Source organism: Xiphophorus maculatus, chromosome 9 (assembly GCF_002775205.1).
Source record: "Xiphophorus maculatus strain JP 163 A chromosome 9, X_maculatus-5.0-male, whole genome shotgun sequence".
In the NCBI taxonomy this organism is placed as follows: Eukaryota; Metazoa; Chordata; class Actinopteri; order Cyprinodontiformes; family Poeciliidae; genus Xiphophorus; species Xiphophorus maculatus.
The window spans coordinates 6,195,436-6,215,845 of NC_036451.1; the positions used below are offsets into that span (position 1 = coordinate 6,195,436).

General features: G+C 37.5%; 2 protein-coding genes across 6 annotated transcripts in view; both read right to left on the reverse strand.

Moving 5' to 3' along the window:
• crb1 (crumbs 1, cell polarity complex component) overlaps positions 1–336 on the reverse strand; it is a 34,512-nt gene extending 34,176 nt beyond the window's left edge. For 4 of the 5 annotated variants that reach the window (XM_005800872.3, XM_023339946.1, XM_023339945.1 and 1 more), the window contains exon 1: positions 81–336. In XM_005800872.3, coding sequence (XP_005800929.2) covers positions 81–162 — 82 coding nt within the window. In that variant the 5' untranslated portion in view covers positions 163–336. The remainder of the gene's footprint in view (positions 1–80) is intronic. The other variant, XM_023339947.1, reaches the window with a different exon arrangement.
• A 260-nt stretch (positions 337–596) lies between these two features.
• fam163a (family with sequence similarity 163 member A) lies at positions 597–19,558 on the reverse strand. Its single transcript, XM_005800873.2, has 5 exons — positions 19,473–19,558; positions 5,719–5,784; positions 5,615–5,636; positions 4,748–4,862; positions 597–3,705 (listed from the first exon to the last, which is right to left on the reverse strand). Exons 4-5 carry the CDS (start codon positions 4,838–4,840, stop codon positions 3,307–3,309), a joined length of 492 nt encoding a protein of 163 aa, XP_005800930.1. The 5' UTR covers positions 4,841–4,862; positions 5,615–5,636; positions 5,719–5,784; positions 19,473–19,558; the 3' UTR covers positions 597–3,306.
• Positions 19,559–20,410: the final 852 nt, after the last annotated feature.

A 20,410-nucleotide genomic window follows, 5' to 3' on the forward strand; every position in this document is an offset into this window, starting at 1 on the left:
AAGCTTGACAACAAATAAGAATACATGCAGCTAATAACAGCTAAAACTCGATACAGAAAGCAGGACTAAAAGTCACTTACCATCTAGTAGAAGCTGCGAAAAACTAAAAACTATCCAAGTAAGAATGTCAAAATTACCACAGCGAGTAAAATGCATTTTCATTGCGATGAACCATCCTGTTCATGGTGTTGAAGTCCAGTCACGAGTGGATCTGTCTCAGTGTCTCTGTCTCCAGCTGCTCCGCCGCGGTTGTCAGCGCCAGACCCACTTGATGCGCACTTCTGCTCCCTTCGAGTTGGAGCACCATCCGCAACAGCCTCCATCAGAGAAAACAATTAAAGACTGAAGCGTGGCGCTCAGGGAGGCACGCGCGAACGTGCACTTGCATGCACAAACACAAAGTAACCATGGAGACGAGCCACGTGGAAGACATTTTTATTAATCAGATGATGAAAACAGAGGTAGCTGACTGATGAAGCGCGCTAATGTACGTGCCAACAAAGATATTGGATCAAAACGTGAACTTACATTTGTAATGTATAAACTATAATAAGCTTCTATTGCAATTCAGAAAATTGCATAAGAAATAAGAGGATTTTATAGATTTCAGATTGCAGTCTTCTTAATATCTTTGCCTGGTGGATGTAGTAAATGAGCCATGAAGGTGGGATGCACATCGACTCCCATGTTGTTGTAGTTTGATGCATTAATATATGGCAGGAAAATGGTTCCTCCAGTTTTTCTGTACACTTTTCACCACTTAACTACTAAATTGTGCTACTTCCACCATTCAACTTTTACCATATTCTGCTCATTCAGGACATTACAGCTATGTCTTTTGGTATTGACATCTTCTACAGTGGATAAAACATTCAGCTTTTTGTAATCATCTTTGGCCCCATCGAAATTAATGGAACATCCCATCATTTCTGAAAAATCTGCTGAAAATGTTGAGCTGTTTCAGTTAAGTACTTCCCCTAGCTAGAAACACCATTCAAAATTTCAAATGCAACTTATTGTTGCATTTATTACCTATGTTTCTTTACAAGACATACAATAATGAAGAGTCGATTTATAGACTTAGAAATATTTAATTGTCAAAAGTTAACACCATCAGATATTCAGTTTTTAGTGTTATGTACAATTGTCTTTCAAACCACATTTAAAAACTTTTTTAGTATTTTAAATATAACATGTTAAGTAAACATTAAAATATATAGTTGCTACACTACATAAATAATTGAAGGACATCGAAGCTGTTCAAGATTACATCGACATTGGGTTAGAGTATTTTACAGAATCACCTTGATCTGAAATATTATAGCTTATTAGTGAACTTCATTTGGTGTAATTTTAGTTAATTTGTGATTGAAATCCAGCTGTGATTCAAATGGGTCATCCTTAGTTCACAAAGAAGCATTTAGAAAGTATGACAGAGATAAATGTCATCTATACCACTGCTGGAAAGAGGTTACAAAAGTTTATATTTGCATTTTTAACATCAGACCCATCTAAATAGGCCTTAACTCTTGTTCACACCGGTCAAATCATTAAGGTTTATTGCTCCAAATCTTCAACCATGCTGTAGACAGAAGACCAATATCACACAAAATGTAATTTCCAATGGGAAATTGTAAGTAAAAAGAAGGTGTATATCTAATTTTTTTCAGTCAAATTGTCTGATATTTAATATGAGAGTAGATGAGTATAATAATGGGAGTGTAGAAGAAATCCCATAAACTAGTAAATCAAACCGCCTTATTCCTAACGTTCAGATTCCTGCTTGGATCACCATCTTTCACACGGTGGGATCAAGAGATTGCTTTTAGGTAAATATTTACATAACTTTTTTGCATCTTTTTCAGACAAGAGAAAGTCACTGGGTTAATTTTAAGCAGATCGAGGGCTCAGACTCTGCCATGTTTAGCTACATGTTAAGAAAGAATTGAAACGCCATGTTTCAGTTTTCTTTTTAAAAGACTTGGTAACACTACACACTGCAGCCCTTTCTATACTCGAACTTAGGAGTTAGTCTTGGGAACTTTCCGACAAACATACCTGATACTTACTGGAACCTTCTTGATGTTTTTCAGTTACTTTCACATAAACTTTTTGGGAAATTACAAGGTAATTTGCATGAAAGTTTCCCATAACGTATCAGGTACTTACTTGGTAATTTCCAGAACTTACCCGTTACTTTCCCAGAGTCTATCAGGTCCTTTCTTTAACTTCACCATTCACATTCAGGAACTTACTAGATCCCTTTTGACGAATGTTTTTGGAACTTGCTGGTTACTTTGTTGGGTTTTGCAGTTTGCTTTCCCAGGACATACTAGTTATGTTCCTGGAACTTAGCGGTAAGTTTTCTGAATAGATAAGGTGTTTTCCTGGAAGTTTCCTAAACTTAAACTGAGCAGGTACTGTTCCAAATCATTTAGAAAATGTCCTCCAAGAACTGAAAAAGTACTCTTATGAGAATAATTTGTACATAGTAGGTTGCAGAAAAGTACCTAATAAGTAGAATTAGCTTCCTGAATATTTCAGGAAAGTAACCTCTAACTCCTCCACTTGCTATAGGATCTGGAATAGTAAGCAGTAAGTTCCAAAGAAAACCTTTATTTTCCAGGAAACTAACCTGTAATTACCAAGAAAGTGGCCCTTTAGTACAGGTTGCATAATATGGTGCTATCAAAAGCTTTTTCATGTCTATCTACATGTATAGAATCATTACATCTTACAAGTTGTCAACAACATATCCCAAATATCCTGTTCACCATAAAAACTGCTGAGACGCCTGGAAATGAAAAGTTATGATGCTGACTGAAGACCTTGCATAGAAGATTCAAATCCAGGTGTCCTCTGCTGCACACTGCCACACCTCATGCTTGCATAAATCCACAAACTTTTCTGTTTGTCAGCTACTTAAAAAAGGTAAATGTTTCAGTCTGGTTTAAACTTATCCATACATCTCATCACAGTAACGTTTGGAAGAAGATACGTAGCACAAGAAAGTCGTACATGGACCTAGCTACTCCTCAGTGGAAAGCGATCCATTAACAGTCAGAGGCGTACTCTTCCACTGGGTACATGTTTGAACATTTAGAGGACCGGTTCTTTTTTGAAAATAAGGAGGAACTTATTTTTCATCTCCAGCTTCGGATTGTCAGAGCAATCCTCAGTTATTTCCATTACAACCCAGATTGACCCTAAATGTGTCGCCTTCACAAACTCACTGGCATCTGCAGTGGAAGCCAAAATCTACAATAGTGGTTGTGTCTTTTCAGTGGCACTGACGTGTAGAGGTGGTCACACCTCAGTGCTGATGGCTCGAGTGTTGGTGTAGAAATCAGGAGGGCGACCGCGCTGGCTGTCCCTCAGCAGGGAGCCTCGGACAGCGGGCAGTGGCATCGCCAGCGCCTGGTTCTCATAGTGTGTTGGCATGTAGGTGACGCGCTCTCCACCGTTGCGTATCTCGTCTGTGGTACGGATGTAGAAGGGCGAGTCGTAGGGTGAGCAGGTGGGACAGTAGCGGTGTTGCCCCACGGTAGGTTTGGTGGGGTTAAAGGATTTGGCCGGCTCTGGTGGCGACAGTGACAGAGGGGTGATGATTGGTCCGTCCAGGCCAGTGACGCTGCAGGCGTTGCAAGCAAAGTGTTGCTGAGAGAGGGAGCCACTGTCAGACCCATTCTTCTTACAGCAGTAGTACTATAAACAAAGAAGTTTGAGAGAGTATAAACATAAATCAGCAATGAACGTTGGTGATTAAATGTGATCAATTATGGTATTTGAACAGGTTAGGATAGGTCTGTGGTCTAAACCATGGGTGTCAAACTCAAGTCCTCAAGGGCCACTGTCTTGTAACTTTTAGATGTGCCTCTGCTGCACCACACCTGAATAGAATAATTAAGTCATTTCATTCCAGTGTTTTGTACCTGTGGCACATCTAAAGACTGGAGGACACCGGCCCTTAAGGACTGGAGTTTGACACCTGTGGTCTAAACAAAGCATATTAATTGTATTTTGTGTTTTACAAAATTATTCTTAGATAATGACATTCTAATCTGCTCAGTTCTGTCTATTTTGAACTCCTTTCAGAATGAGCTGTTTTAGCGATTCTTGCCACTTTAAATCCAAATAAGCTCCTGCTGGCCTGCCTCCCAACTCAATATTTACATTTGCATGTGAGAATAACTGCAAACAGATGTGCAATTATACAACCGTACATCTCTGAAAAGCATAAGTAGAACCTCCTGCACAACCAACAAGAATGCAGCAAGTGGTTTTTGGATAGTAAGTCCAGCAGCCATTGAAAGATCAGTGGCCTCAATTTGACATTTTTATTTTTTGCACTTCAAAAACAAGTCTGTTTTAACATATTTCTGTGCTAAATACAGTTTTAATTACTAAATTAGATTAATCATCGCAATGAGTCTCTTCAATCAAATCAAAAGTACCTTCTGAAAATAACCTTTAGGGAGGAATTAAAGACATGGTAACATAGCATAAATAAAGGCTTGACGGCATCAGTATGTGTGTAGTAAATCTATAAAATGAAACATAAATGAAAATAAATGCACTTTTCAGTAATAAAAACAATATTGACTATGTCTAAATAGGAAATTACTTTCTAGTTTTCTATTGCTTTAACCGGTATTTGGGATTTGTTTTTGACCTGAAAGTGGGTCTTCCCTGTATAAAACCGTTGTGGTACCACACCCATCTGGAAACCCATCCGGCGACGTCATACCTGGAGTCTACAGTAGCAGAGCACGGCTATGATACACAGAAGTATCACTGTGGCCAGTATTCCTCCAGTTATGACAACAGTTCCAGCTGTCATCCGACCAGCTCTCCATCAAACTCTAGACACAGAAATGGAAATTATCAAAGGGCAAACAGGAAATTTACACACCTAGGAATTAAATTAATTATGTGCTGCACAGTGCAGGAATTTATATACACGCAGAAGAACAAATGTCCAAATGAATTAATATAATAGTTCATCAGTTTTTTGTTTGAGACATTCCACGTTTAGATAATTATTCCCTCTGGTTTTGAATGTTGTGCAGCTGGAAGGATTTTTGCTTATACCTTATTTTTGGTACGGTATAAGAAGAGCGACCGCACTGGTATGCAGGTAGAGCGTGTAATTTGAACTATGTGATATACCAAGACATTATGTTCACATTTTAAATTATTGTATAGTTGGCTTTACTCTCTTTAAACACATTTTTTTTTAAATCAAGGCTGCACTTATTCAACAGAAATTGAGCTGATTACATTTTTCCTTACTGATGAAAACAAGCTTTTTTTATATTGTTATATGTTTAGAGATTGAGGCCTAACATTTCAAGTCAAAATTCACGGATTGAAGAAGTCTTTGTTTTTCTGGGTTTACAAAATTACTGGGTATAAAATTACTTTATTTCAAATACCTGATTCACTGTGACTGGATTCAAAATTTACAGTAAATTCCAGTAAATGCTCAAAAATAACAGAAATTGTAATTTATGTGTTTTATAGTCCTACAGAAAATGCGTTCATTTTAAACATTAAGATTGTTTAGAGAAATTGTCACATTGTGCAGACCTAGTTGCTACTAAGCAATACTCACGTTCAGCAAAGTAGCTTAACACCTGAAAGCAGACAAACAACATATCATGTAAAATGAGCAATACATAAAGTTTGTTGTATTGTTAGTAGGTAAGACACACTTACATCAGGGGAGTGTTTGGAAATTATTTGATTTGAACTTCAGTCAAAGGAAATTCTCTATGAACATATCTAAAAATAGGGAAGAAGAAAAAACAAATCAGCATAAGAGAAATTGAACTGACGCTACACTGACTGTCTTTCTCCACAAGGTGGCACTAGAAGAACAGAAAAATATCTCTTAAACTGGACAAAGCCTTGTTTAACTTGACACTCCTATAACAAAAAGAGAGAGCATTAAAATAAAAACAACATTTGCAGAACAAATATCAGAAAAATCCATACAGCTTGTCTTTTTCTTTCTTGCACACAGAAACACTCAAAAACACACATGGATCACCACAGGACAGGAGCAGTAAAAGTGATTTAGAAACGAAGGCTGCAGCTGATTGGAGTTGGTCTGCAGTCTGAAGCTTGTCCAGGTGAAGTGAAATCTATTACTGCTGATAAAAACATGTCCAACCAGCCCAGATTGGTGTGCAGGCAGAGTGTGTAATTTGAAGCAATGAGAGAAAGAAGCACCGTAATGGAAAAAAAGACTAAAGCTCACCTAAAGTCTGAGGACTGTAATTATAACAGTAATTAAGACAGCTCACCAGCAGAACACAGAAAGTCTCTTACTGAGAGAGCAAACCTTGTGGCATCATATTCAAAAAGACTTCAGGCTGTGATTGCTGCTGGATCAGCAAAGGTTGTGAATACTTGTGTACATTTATTGGTTTTCTACTTTTAATAAACTTGCAAAAATCTCAAAAAGCTTTTTCCACATTGTCATAATGGAAAATTATTTTCCATTATGTATTATAATGGAGTATTTGTGTTTAGAAATTTGGAGAAAGCAATTCATTTAATAAAATGTTAAATAAGGCTGTAAAATAACTATGTGGAAAAAGTGAAGGACCGTGAATACCTTCCAGATGTATGTGTCTGTTTGTGGATTATAATTTATTTTCTTTGCTATCACTTCTGTTAATTGCAGTAAAACAAATGATAATGCCACAAAACATCCAATCTACCCCTTTTATTAAGTTTAAGTTTGCAGTTTTTGGTTTGCAGCTTTCAAACCTTTGAATGGTTCCAGCTGTGTTTGCAGCGTTTGTTGTATTTTGCTCCTGGAATGTTTTAGTTTGTCCAACTCAACAAAGACACAGCACATTTCTCTTCCAGAGTCAGTAATATGAGCATCTACAAACCTGCCAGGAAGGACACCATGTTTATTTATCTTAGAGATGATGCGGCGTGGCACCTGTCCCATGCCTCCATGTCACCATAATTTTACTCCAGCTCATGCAATTCAAATTCAAAAATACCTTATTGATCCCAATGGGAAATTAAATGTTACATTATCCATGGTTCTTCAAAGATGACCTCAGTCTGAACTATTTTCTACAAATAAAGCCAGCAGAGTGACTTGTGTAGGAACAGGAAATGAATCACTGATTTCATCACATCATCCTTTACTCACATAGACACAAAGCTGTACACACATTAGTTTTCATTCTTGCTTCCATGCTTATGTGGCGCTCCGCAAGCAAACTTGCTGGTTAGATAAATCTGAGTTTACTTCACTTGACAACCTATCTGCATCAGCACACACATTACAAATGCACAAGAGCTACAGCAAGCAGAAGCAGAATTGGATTATTTACTGAAGAGTGGCCTCCATACCTCTGACAAGCCTCCAAAACACACTGAGTCCCAAAATGGACAAACTTAACCAAATAAATCTGCCTTCTGTAAAATACAGCCACTAGAATTGTAAGTATACTTTTCTATTTCTTGTGTAATTGTAGGAAATTGCAGGCAATTTCAAGTTAATTGAACCTCATTTCAGCTAAACCTCTTTGTTTGCAAAGCAGTACATACTGTATATGACCCACATATGAAACATGCACTTCATCTGCAGCAGTCAGAAATACCTTGTAAGACTCTTTGTATCTCTATTCAGTCATAAAGGTAGAATATTTTTATTGAATGTGGTTAAAAAGAACTGTGTTTCCATTAAATTGGTAAGAAATGTGTTTCTAAAAGCCACTCTGTTACAAATGGGAGTCGCACTTCGCTCTCAGCTCAGCACATTCAACATTAGATTGGATTTAGACAAGTCATTATTTTTCTTAAAACATGAAACTGCACCATGTCAGCTGGAGGCAACAGTTTTCCAAGCTGACATTCATCCCTCATAATGACGGAGCTGAAGGTCTGGATTAGTGTAAGAAATGATGTTGGCTGAAGGTCAGAGTTATACAAGGACCTTCATACTTACACTGTGTGCACAGTTATTAGGCAAGTGAGTATTTACCCATATCATAATTTCTAGACAAGTCTAAGCTGAAGACATTTGAATTCTCAATGGATTTAATCATTGCAGGTGTTTATGTGTTAAGAAGGAGGGTGTGGCCTAAGGAGGTTAAATACCAAAGTGTGTATAATTATTATGAAGCTTTTTTTCTAGACAAAATGGCCCAGAAGAGAGATTTAATTCTGAAAAGTGACAAAGTACCTAAAGCTTCTCAGAGGGATGCAGCACTCTTGAAATTGCTAAGATATCGGAGCGTCACCAGGGAACAATCAAATATTTTGTTGCAAAGAGTCAACAGGGTCGCAAGAAACATACTGAGAAAGAAACATGCAAATTGACTTCCAAGGATTTGAGAAGAATCAAGTATGAAGCTACCAAGATCCCATTAATGTCCAGGTCTGTCATATTCCAGAAATGAAAACGTCTTTAAGTACCTAGAAGTAAAAAATGTTCAAATGTCAAACAAACATTTTTTTTTAAAAAGACCTAAAAAATGTGAACAAAACCAGTGCAAGTGAGTGATATTAAATACAAAACAAAATTTGAATAACATACAAGAAAACATGTTTGGATCATTTGTTTCACTAACCTAGCTCTGACCAGTTGGAGATTATGTATATCACAAAGAATTATTAAAAACTTTGTCTTGACTTCTTTTTTGCCTCAAAACAAACAATAAAAACAAGCAAAGTCCGGTGCTGCTGTCCACAAAATAATTTAAGCACCACATGAATTATTTTTGTCTTAATATATAATGCATGTTTTAATAAACCTCTGGTACCTTGAGTAGTCATTACTTGTCCTCCATTTTGCAGCTATTTGGAGCAGCAACAGCCCAGCAGGCTGAGATTGATGACTCAATGATTCAATTACTTGATTTTGCTCAGGGTCATTCAGGTCAGAAAACACGGACTGCTCTCCAGCGCGATCCTGTTGGCCCTCTGAGGCCAGATGATCAATACAGGTGTTGGTTTTTGTGGATATGAGCAGAAATAGGATGAGAAAGAGTGGGAAGAAAGTTCAGATCCTTTTCTCACTGCAGCCTGCAACTTTCTGTGCAGCTGTAAATCCTGATGGCAGATTCATAACTGAAGATCATTATGTCCTCTTCAGGCTACTGTACTGTCTTCAAGCCTGCCAGTTCCTGATTCAGCCCTTTCACACACTCATTTTCAGTCAAAATGTATCTGTGACCTTTACTCACACAGAAATTCACAATGTTTTTAAGTCATCAAAGTCAATTTATTTTAACCCAGAAAAACACAGTATCCCATCGCCAACACATTTATTACTTGGTTGTTTTTATTGGGGTTCTTTTTCAAAACAGAACAATTTACCGAATAAGTGGTATTTGTTTCCTCAATGCAAAATTGGTTATCATAATAATGAACTCAACGAATAAGTAATGTTGCATATTTTTGGCTTTTGCCCTCTTCAGCATCTTATTCACAAAGCAAGCTCTGATAGGTTCATCCAAGCCCACATGTAAAGTACAGGAGGTAAACAATTTATATGCTCATCTTGCATCAGATCACAGACCCTTACAATCTAAACCTTTTTCATATCCTGCCATAATATAATCCCAAATGTTTGACTTTCTGCAGGCCTGAGAGGTTCAATAGAGAACATTAAAGAACAAACAAAACCAAAGAAAACACTAGACAGTTCAGGAACAAAGACATGTCAGGGTCAGGTTTATGTCAGACCTGGAAAAGTGCAGGAAATGAGGTGAAGCTCATCTTTTTTTTTTCTTCCTGGGACATGAACATATTTAATCAGAAGCACTAACAATATGCTTGTCGAGATCACTTCTTCCCCCTTACAAGCAAACTGCTGCATCCAGCCTAGTGGGAACACTTCTAACCACGATATAGACTCACTCAGACCTCGAGCTGAATTGATTCTCCGTCTAATTTATGTCCGGTTCAGACAGATTCCTTGTAAAGGACGTGGGCAGGGAAAGCACCTGACGTCAAACATGCAGACTGCTTTGCATTCCCATTTTATGAGGTTTACAGGATTTCATTATGGTTGCTGAGCTCCTCCTCTGCCGCCCCGCCAGCTTCTCCTCGCATTTGGCAGACGTGCTGCATTACTGAGAGCAAATCCAGCAGCACGGGGGAGAGGACAGGCAGGGAAGCTGTAATTACTCCACTCCTATTTTGCTGGTCAGCATGGCAGGCTCATAAAGCAAATTGAAAATGTCGAGTTTTCATCTTTGAATGAACATTGTGCCACAAATAGCACCTAAGCTAATATTCACATTAAGCTTCTTTAATGACTAAAGTAAGAAAGCGGAGGAAAGGATGATGAGGAAAGCAGAGCTGGTTTCTTAAGCTTCAGTGTTTCCATTAGAGTTAAATCATGGTCTTCAGAAGGAGCCTCAACATTAAGCAGAGCAAATTACATTAGAGACACTAGAGACACAGTACATTCATAATATATAAGAGCCACAACCCTGTGGGTGATCCTGCTCCTCTTCCAAGGGATGAGAATCAACGTATGCTTGAATATCTTCACCCTTTCCTTGACTGATTTCACACATAAATTAACAATCCATCTTTTGTCATCGCACTCTCTTTCCATTCAATGGTTTTTACATTCAATGGATTTCACACCATTAAATGAATCAAGTCTTTACTAAGTTTAAAATAAGTACACCTTAGCTGCTTTCTAAAGTAGCAGCCAGGTGCTTCCCATGTTAATGCACTTAAGTATTTGCTTGTCAGTACCTGTGAATGCCTCCCCCCACAAATGTCTGAAACAACAGTTTCAGACATTTGTGGGGTGAATTACTGATATGTTAAACTGATTCTATATCTACAGAAGGACAAAATATATACTGAGAATATTACATGCTAAGACTGAGTGATATGGCTGAAAAATGTATCACAATATAAATGTTTCATATCAGTCAACATTCATAATTACTGGCTATTTTTTGTTTTAAATATCTGAAATACCGCCAAAGTGGTGACTTGACTTTTCCTGTTTTATTCACGGTTTCTCCTCAGCCTGTTGTACTCTCCCTCTCCATCCCATTGTATTTATTTATGAGGTATGATGGCGAAACTCAAAACTGCTGCAGCAGAAGTTACTCAACAAGCTGTTGCTAGGTAACCGAAGAGTGAGTGAAGTTAGTTGATTCCACCAACCTTGCTTAGAAGAAGTTGAGCAACTCAAGTCTTTCCTTTGCCTACATCCCCCAGAATGCTGTGCAGTTCTGGATCAGAGTTCAGTGGCAATACTGAATACTGTATTGGATGTGTTTATCCTGATAAGACACATGATTGCCTGGCCCTATTAAATGCACATTCTATTGTTTTTACGTGTACTTTTACTTTAAGGAGTGACTAAAACCCTAATAAAAAATGTTTGTGCCCTCCAGGTCATTCACAGAGTAGGTCTGAAGCAGGACGGTTCATTTGTCCTGCTGACAGTCTGCCAGTTTGTGCTGCTGCAAAACATCCACATAGCATGATGCTTCCACCACCATCCTTAACACAATCTTGTCTCAGAGGTCTACTGATAATCCTTTGATTTAATGCTTGGTGTTTGACCTCTGACCTGCTCTGTCACACGAAGGAGCTTATATAGCTGGACTCAGTTTAAGTTGTAGAAACAATTCCCAAGCTCAATTTGGAGCAAATATTTATGTAAATGTTATTTCTTAGTTTTCTATTTTTAGTAAATTTGCCAAAAACTCAAATGTTTTTCCATATTATCATAATTCAGCATTTGGCTGTAGAATTCTGAGGTTTTAAAACGATTTGGAATAAGGCTGTAATGTAAGAAATTGTGGAAAAATTGAAGCGCTGTGAATACTTTCCGAATTTCTTTCTGTATTTTTTTTTTCTCTTTGAGTTTCTATTTTTAAGTTAAAATCCCAGATTCCTTCAGCTGACCTCTTTCATTTTAGATTCAGGTATGTGCAAAATAAACACAGACATGAACTGAGAGCTACACCAACAACATATATGTGGAGACAGCCTTTTTTAAATCAGTCAGACTGTGTTTTATTAGCCCTCAACCCTTAATGAGTTTTTCCCACAGCTGTCAATACAGACCACAGCCTCATGAAACATAAGTAAGGATGAACTTCAGCATGTTGGCTAAAAGCTGACCTTCAGCTTACAGGACGGTAACTAAATCTGCTGCACCGACCTGCCAGCAGCCGGGCAGACAGACAGAAAATGCAACACTTCCAGGACAAACATCTCCTCAGATCTCTGATCTGGCAGGTCGCAAAGTGGCAGTTCACTTATGAGAATTTTAAGAATTTTTAAAGAAAGCTCAGCTCTTTTTCTCCTATGTGAAAGCATTAACTTGTGTTTGATAAAAAAGGTCCTGTTTTCTTAATCCTCCACATGCACCATAACTCTGCAAAAACATCCCAATCGACAGTCAAGAGACAAGTGTTTTTGAAATATTTGGGCATGGATGTAGACATTGGAAATGCCAAATTTTCTCTAAAATGTTATAAAAAATGCTATCTCTACTGAGAAAAAAATTAGGACATCACTTATCTACAGTACAGACCAAAAGTTTGGACACACCTTTCTAATTCAATGGGTTTTCTTTATTTTCATGACTATTTATAAGGCAAGAAATCCCACTTATTAACCTGACAGAGCACACCTATGAAGTGAAAACCATTTCAGGTGACTACCTCTTGAAGCTCATCAAGAAAATGCAGAGTGTGTGCAAAGCAGTAATGACAGCAAAAGGTTGCTACTTTGAAGAAACTAGAATATAAGGGGTATTTTCAGTTGTTTTACACTTTTTTGTTTAGTGCATATTTCCACATGTGCTATTCAGTTTTGATGCCTTCAGTGTGATTCTACAATGTCAATAGTCATGAAAATAAAGGAAACTCATTGAATTAAAAGGTGTGTCCAAACTTTTGGTGTGTACTGTATATTTACTTAAAAATGAGGAACAAAGAATACAACAGACAAAATGTTACCTAGCAATTAGAAACAAAAGTTTGAAAGCCAGTCCTCTGTATGGAGCAGAAGTAGTGGTTCAAAATAACCACACCCCAAGCAAGTTTACCCTGAAAGCAGACTGAACGATGAAGAAATGAAATCTCCAAAAAAATCTAAAATGTCATCATGAGATGTGCAGTAGGCTCTTGCTCCTGTTGACGTAACAGCAAATGTTTTTATAATCACAAACAGACTGATCAAGTTGTTGCAAGAAGGAAACTAATGCACTCTGAGAAAAAAAGAAAGGAGAGACAATAGAAAAAGATCACGACTTCTGGAATAATCCTCTTTGGACAGAAGGCTCAGTCCAATATGGTGATGGACTCAGACCTGAACCTCCAGGGACACATAAAGACGATTACAAAGACGGCCTTCTATCACCTGAAGAACATTTCCAGGACTAAAGGACAAAAATCCCAGCAAGATCAAGAGAAGCTTATTTATATGTTTATTTTTAGTTGCACTGAATACTACAACAATGTATGCATAAAAAAAAAATCAATCAGGCTGATGCAAAACCTCACACTAAAACTAGAAAAATAGAGCACATCACTCCATTTCTGAAATCCTTACAGTGGCTCCCTGTATCTCAAAGAAGAGACTTGAACATACTGTTGTCAATCATTTGTGTTTACAAATTAATGTTAAGTCAATTACTGAATGTTATCGACATTCAGTAATTGACCTATTAGGCCGGTTGTATCAACCTTCGAGACCTCTCAGGTCTTCTGGTCCTAGACTATTCTGCATCCCCAGAATCAGAACCAAACATGGAGAAGCAGCATTCAGTTTTTATGCTCCTTTAATCTGGAACAAACTTCCAGAAAACTGAAAATCCTGAAACATTGAGTTATTTTAAATCAAGGCTGAAGATTTGCTTAGAGCTGCCTTTGAATAATGTTAACTGGAACGTCATCGATTTTATCTGCATTCCAACTTTTCATTACTTTCCTTAAAACACTTTGAATTGCCGTGTAGCTGCAGGATTCAGAGAATTTCTCTTGCCTCCCAACAACTATTATCCAATTGTGAGCGTAAAGTCAAAGGGTTTTGTGTCATTTTTAAGTTTCCTCGCTCTGTGCGTCTTTGTCATTCTGATCATATCAGGAAGAGTCCGTGTTTTTGATGAGTCACCACAGACACAGCAGCAGCAGCTAAGCTACGTTTGCAGATAACAGCGGTTCTCTTCCAGAGGCCTGAGGCTCTGCCAACTCTATGTGGCCTCATCTTTACTGATATGACTTCACTTCACTTCACAGCAGTGTTCACTTCCACACTGCAGGATGCAAAAAGCCGATCCTGCAAAGTGTAAACTAAACCTAAGACAGGGACTGAAAGGTAAAGGCCGCTTTTGTTTTTGAGTGACTCATTATTAAACACTTTAGAGTAGAGGTTTGTGAACAATATTGTTAAGAAGAAATGTTTCTTCCTCGTCTCATTTGAAGAAGTAAATATTTATAAGCAGCAGAACAAATCAAGATGACTCGAATGAGTCAATTTTGCAATAATCTTAAAAACCTCCTTAGAAAATCTGAATATTAAATCAAACCAATAAAAAGGATTATAATACATTAACAATCATGGAGAAGACTGCTGACTTGACAGTTGTCGAGTAGTCAGTATTTGACACCCTAAAGGAGGGCAAGACACAAAAAAGCTGGCTGTTCAGACTGTTGAGGTAGAACAAAGAGTAAGGTACAGATGGCTGTAAGAGGGGAATTAATCATTTTCAGAGTTTAGCAACAGGAGTGTTTCAGAAACCAACTTAGATAAATGTACTAACTTGGGTCAAAACTTGCAAGTAGAGCTGGAAGTGGATGATATGGCCTTAAATCTGTCCAGAAACACAAATACTGTGCTTGAAAAACATTCCCATTTATAATACATCTATTTAGGACACCAGTCAAATAAAAAAGTGAAATTTGTATCACTAAATTGCACACAGAGACTTCATTTAAAAAATTTCAAACTGGATAGCTGTTAAGTGATCTGAAATAATCTTTTTACATGAAAGTACATTTAGCATTTGGAGTCTAGGAGGCCAGTTTCACTGTCAGAGATTATTTGTGACAACATGTCATCTGCTAGCTTTGGTTTATTATGTTTTATTAAGTCCAAAGTCAGAAACATTTAGAGCATAAAAGTTTCCTTCTGCCTATAGGCTTTGTGGAGAGGCTGATTTCATTTTCAAACAAGACTTTCTTGCTGCCCACACTGCTAAAAGTAGCAATAGCTACTTTTATTGATCAACTGAGCTGGATTGGCTATCAAACTGGCCTAACCCTAAGAAGAAACTATAAGGTTTAGTTCAAGAGGAAAATAAGAAACACCAGAATCAACCATCCAGATATACTGAAGGCAACTAGAAGCAACCAACCTGGGCTTTCTCAGCTGAGATACAGGCTGATCACCTCCATAAAATCCAGGCAAAACGAGCCAAGAGCAAGTATACTGCACAGTATAGATATGTTTTTCTTTTTTTTTTAATCATTTTCTTTCACTAGTCTTATGCAGTATTCCAATTTTGTGGCAAATAACATTAGAAAACTAAATTACATCAAATCAATATCAGCAAAAGAAATAATCATTAAAAATAATAGAAATAATGCTTGAAATATATCACTCTGTAGTAAAGTATAATGTAGGATTTTCAGATTTTTAACCGAATTGCTGATATTCAACATGTATTGAGATACACTCCGTACGTGAGATTATTGTTTTGAACCGAATTAGACTGAACTCTATTTAACTGGATATAAATTGGACCTGCATTCTCACGTGAGATTAAATTTGCAGAGAAAACATTCACTGAGGTGGATTCAAATGGAGGACGGTTTTTCTAACGTGACCCAGAAAACTGTGAAACAGTCTGATCTAACTTTCTGTAGCTCTTTGTGGCGGTCCTGTCCTAAAATGTTTGCACTTTGGACACTGATTGGTCACAGCTCTGCTCACTTTTAGTTTGTGATTACAGTGCACTCAACTGGCAATTTTACACCAAGAAATACCAATCCTGCAGCCACAAAACCCTTAAGGGATTATGAATTATTCAAACACAGCCCCTGAAACACTGAAACACTTCCCTCTTTGCTGGCTGGTTCTAGACTCTGCACACGTGCACAAACATACAAACATATAAACACTGCACAACTATAACACACTCTTCCATGCATGTTGTGCTTTACAGCAGAAGTGCTTTACAACCAGTATGGAGTACTCTATCCCGCCTGCGGGTCAGATAGAGACCAAATCTGACAGCTAACCATTCTCTACAGCAAAAATAGCTTTAATGATAAAAAAATATATAAAAAAATACTAATTTAAATTCTTCTCACGGAGTACATTTTACACTGTAATTATGTCGAGAACTCTGTTTCAGCAGGATAAAATCTTCATTAATTAAAGAATACCAAATGTCACAGTCAAACCCTCAGATGTTCTTCATATCTGGACGTGATGCAAGAATGTGGCTCCTGTTCTTTTAACCACATATACGAAACGGTGCTAAGAATCATTCCAACCAGCCGGCTCAGTTCTTTAATATTACAGTTTTCATCTATTTTACAAAGCATCACTAAGATACAAGGAATGTTATAAGATAAAGATTAGGGTTCAACAAAAGTTGAATTGTAATAAACCTTCACCACTAATTATTAGAGATGAGCTGATCTAATATTAAAATCTTTATTGGTCCCGGTACTGAAAGAAGTTCTAGATCGGGTATCGTGACAATGTGTCCTGTTAAAAGGGCAGATCTATTCAAAATCTATTCTATTTTTACATTTTTGACCAAGGTAGTCAACCTATTGTTTTTGTCAGTTTAATTTCCTTTATTATTTACTTTTCATTGGCTGTTTCTCCTAATTGCACTGACTGAACAACTTTAAGTTGTTTTGTTTTTACATGTTTGACCAAGCTTATGAAGCTGAAATGGAGAAGAGTTATAAAATAAATTTGTAATTCAGTACATTTATGTCTATGCTTTGAAAAAGAAACATGTTAAGTCAGTTCAGCACTGTTTTTCTGCATCGGATCAGGGTCAGCATCATTTGTGTATATCAAAAACTATTTTAATACATTTAATTGGATTTAATTATCCTGATATCCAGGTAGAGTTCTTGCAAATGCCTCAGACTATTTATATACAAATAAATGCCACTCAAGGCAGACATGATCAAAAATAAGAAAAATGTCATTATTCGAGCTCTGAGGGGTTGATTTACATGCACTGATGTCTCAGAAACAAAATGTAAAATTTTATTTTTTGGAAAGAGTAGAATTTATTAGAATAAATAGTTATTGAAAGTGAACAGTGGCCTATTGTTTATCAATGACAACATAAATAAAAACTGTTTACTTTCACAGCAGAAAATCCTTGTATTATAAAGCATCTACAGAACATGGGAGGTCAGTGTATTACTTAATGTCAGGAATACATTCGATTTTAAAAAGCTTTCATTTGTTCAATCAAGCTGAAATTTTGTAAAACCTTATAAACACAAAAAGCAACTATATCAAGAGTTTTTAAGGTTATGCAGGTAAATTAAATCTGATCTTCAGGCAGCAGCAGGCTGTATTTTTGTCAGTTTTGAGTTGTTGGCTCATTATTCAACTTGTATTAGATATATTTTGTCTGTTGCTGCTCTGTTGGCAGTGGCAGCCCTGACTATAGACTCCTCTGGGAAATCAGCCCACTTCCTGTTGCATTGGAGGCAGAGAAGGAGCAGCAAGTGGAAGGAGAAATCTGGAGGATACAAAGAGGCTGCTCTACAGTTATTTAGTCAAGCTGCACTTTTCATCCTTCCTGTGTGAGAAATGGGGTCAATGTAGCACATACAGCACTGCACCTGCTGCTGAGTGGTGATGTGAAAGCTCTCCTGACTGTATTTTATAGCTGCTCTTTGCACGTAATGTACAGAAAAGCCAAACTGGAAGCAATTTTCTCTTTGTTTATTCTGAGAATGTAGTTTCAAGATGAAAGCTAAAAAAAAAAAAAGCAGGACAAAGGCAAAAACTCTTTACTGTACATTTAACTATTTTCACTGCTATAGAAAGAGGTGCAGGAATAGCATCATGTTGCACATGTGTAGAAAACAGAAGGAAAACACATCTGGTTCCATCTTTACCAAGTTATTTGCAGGCGTATCTAGTACGCTGATTTAATTTTCCTGAAGTGACATATTAGAATGAAACTTTAGTGTTGTTCAAGTACCTTTTAATAATCAAACTTTGATTTTGTGCCTCTGGGACCTTGATATTCTAATGAAATGCTAGATATACGTTTATCTGAGAATACAACTTTGGACTATTGGGCAACGGTTCAGTCCTTTTCCTCCTTCACCTGTGGAAAGACGTTCGGATGTTCCCTCTGCTTAACTCAAAGAGGTCATCAGTTGTTGTCTAAGTCTTCAACATGTCTGTACGTCCTTCCAGTTTTTTGCTATTCTGCGAACACTGAAATATATGAAAAATCAACAGATTTCCGTCAGTTTTCATGCTATTGAATTTACTGCAGATTTTCTGCTAAATATAGTCAAACCGTTGGGTTTACGTGACAGCTAACTCCCACCTGCAAGTGTCGGTATTTCTTACTTTCACTACAGTACAGCTTCAGCCTTACTTAAGTTATAGTCCGTGATCAATGTGGCAAGTAACAAAACTTGAGCTACTTAAATTCTTTAAAGATTAAAAATATTTGTGTTCAGACTGCTTTTTTTCTATGCAGTTTTTGGAAGGGATTTAATGAGGAAAATATAAAAAAAATTTTGCAAATATTTCCACAAAATGAAAGATTTTTATTGAAAAAAAATTCACAAAAACAATCATGAAATCCTGAAAGAATTGATGTGTTAGAGTGAGCGCCTTCTTCTACCTCAGTTTTTCCTTCCACTTAACTTTTTCTTATTATTCTTGAATACATAACTTGATAAGCAAGTTATGAATTGCTACAGCCAGGTTCTGTATTTCAGAGGTTGAATCTTTGACTGTCAAAAAAAAACTTTCTATACAAATTCCTTCTTTTGAATTGAAATACTGAAAGAAAGTGTTAAAAGATCATACAAACCTGTGTTTTGTTCCTTTCGAACCCCAACATGGTTTAATTTCTGGACTAATTTATGTGGCTTTATTAAACTTTTCAACACTTCTTTACTCAAAAGCTGACTGCTTTAAGTGTAAGTTTCAGTTTTTGCCTTACATCATCCTCTCTTGGTCTGTTTTTAATGAAATGTCAGAAGAAGATCACAGCAGCTGCAAAATGGCAAACCCCCAAGACTCGGTCCTTAGCTGAGCTTCTTTAGTCACTTCATTTACAATGACAGCTGGAAGTTAAACATTTTCACATTGAAAGTAAACATGGACAAGCTGTGCCTGCATTATGTATTATTTATATTATTTAACAAAGACTAATGAAATGAGGTGTCGGAATAAAAAATCTGATTGTGCAGCTTTGTTTCTCCATAACAGCATACCTGGTTCAGATGCTCGGAAAGCGCATCTCGAAGCGACCCAGTGGATCCAGACCGAGAAAAGCCGCCAGCATCCTTATCTCAGCCGCAGAGGAGCGCTGGGCATGGGACTGCGGCGGAACTTCTCCAAGAATGAGCCGGAGTCCGGCGCGCACTCCGCCGCTGCAAAACAAACCCCTACAGTCCGAGGGACCAACACACAGCAGTTCACCCCGACCAGTGTGGAGACATCCAGGACCGGAGGTGCACAACCAGACGGGTCAGAGGACGGAGACACTCCGGGACAAGCGCCTTTTTACGCGTATGTAGCCTTTAAAGCTACGGGTTCACCTTCTGATCTTCACGGGAATCCAAAGATACAGATGTAAAGAAATAGATCAAAGGAAACATAAAAAATGCTGAAAACATTGAAATGAAATAAACATCCAACTAGTGATGGACTTAGAGGCAAAAGCAGAGAGCACTGGTGGGAGGACAGGGAGGAAGAGAAAGGAAAAGAGCCGCCCCGCGTCACAGACCCTCTCTCTCTTGCAAAAAGAGGGGAAAAAACGTGATCTCCTTTATTACACAAGCCGCACTGTAAAGATATCTGCAAAAATACAGCACCAAACAGTGGGAGCATGATGAGGGAAATGACTTAATTTGACCTTTTCAACTGTAGATTATTGCTGAAAAAATAAGAAAACTCGGCCTACCTCAGTCTCCAAAATGTTGCCTTATTCTGTATTACTGTAGCTTAAAAATCTGAAACCCGCATAAAAAGACAAGTTTAAAGACTAAAGCAAAACCTCCCACTGTTCTTTAATGGACTCAGACTCAAACATACATCTCTTTATGAACCTTTGTTCTCTGAAGTCACAATTCCCCAGAAGTTTCCCACCAACCCCAACCTCAACATCCAACATGGCCGCCACACAAACTGCAACACCAGCAGCTCTTTA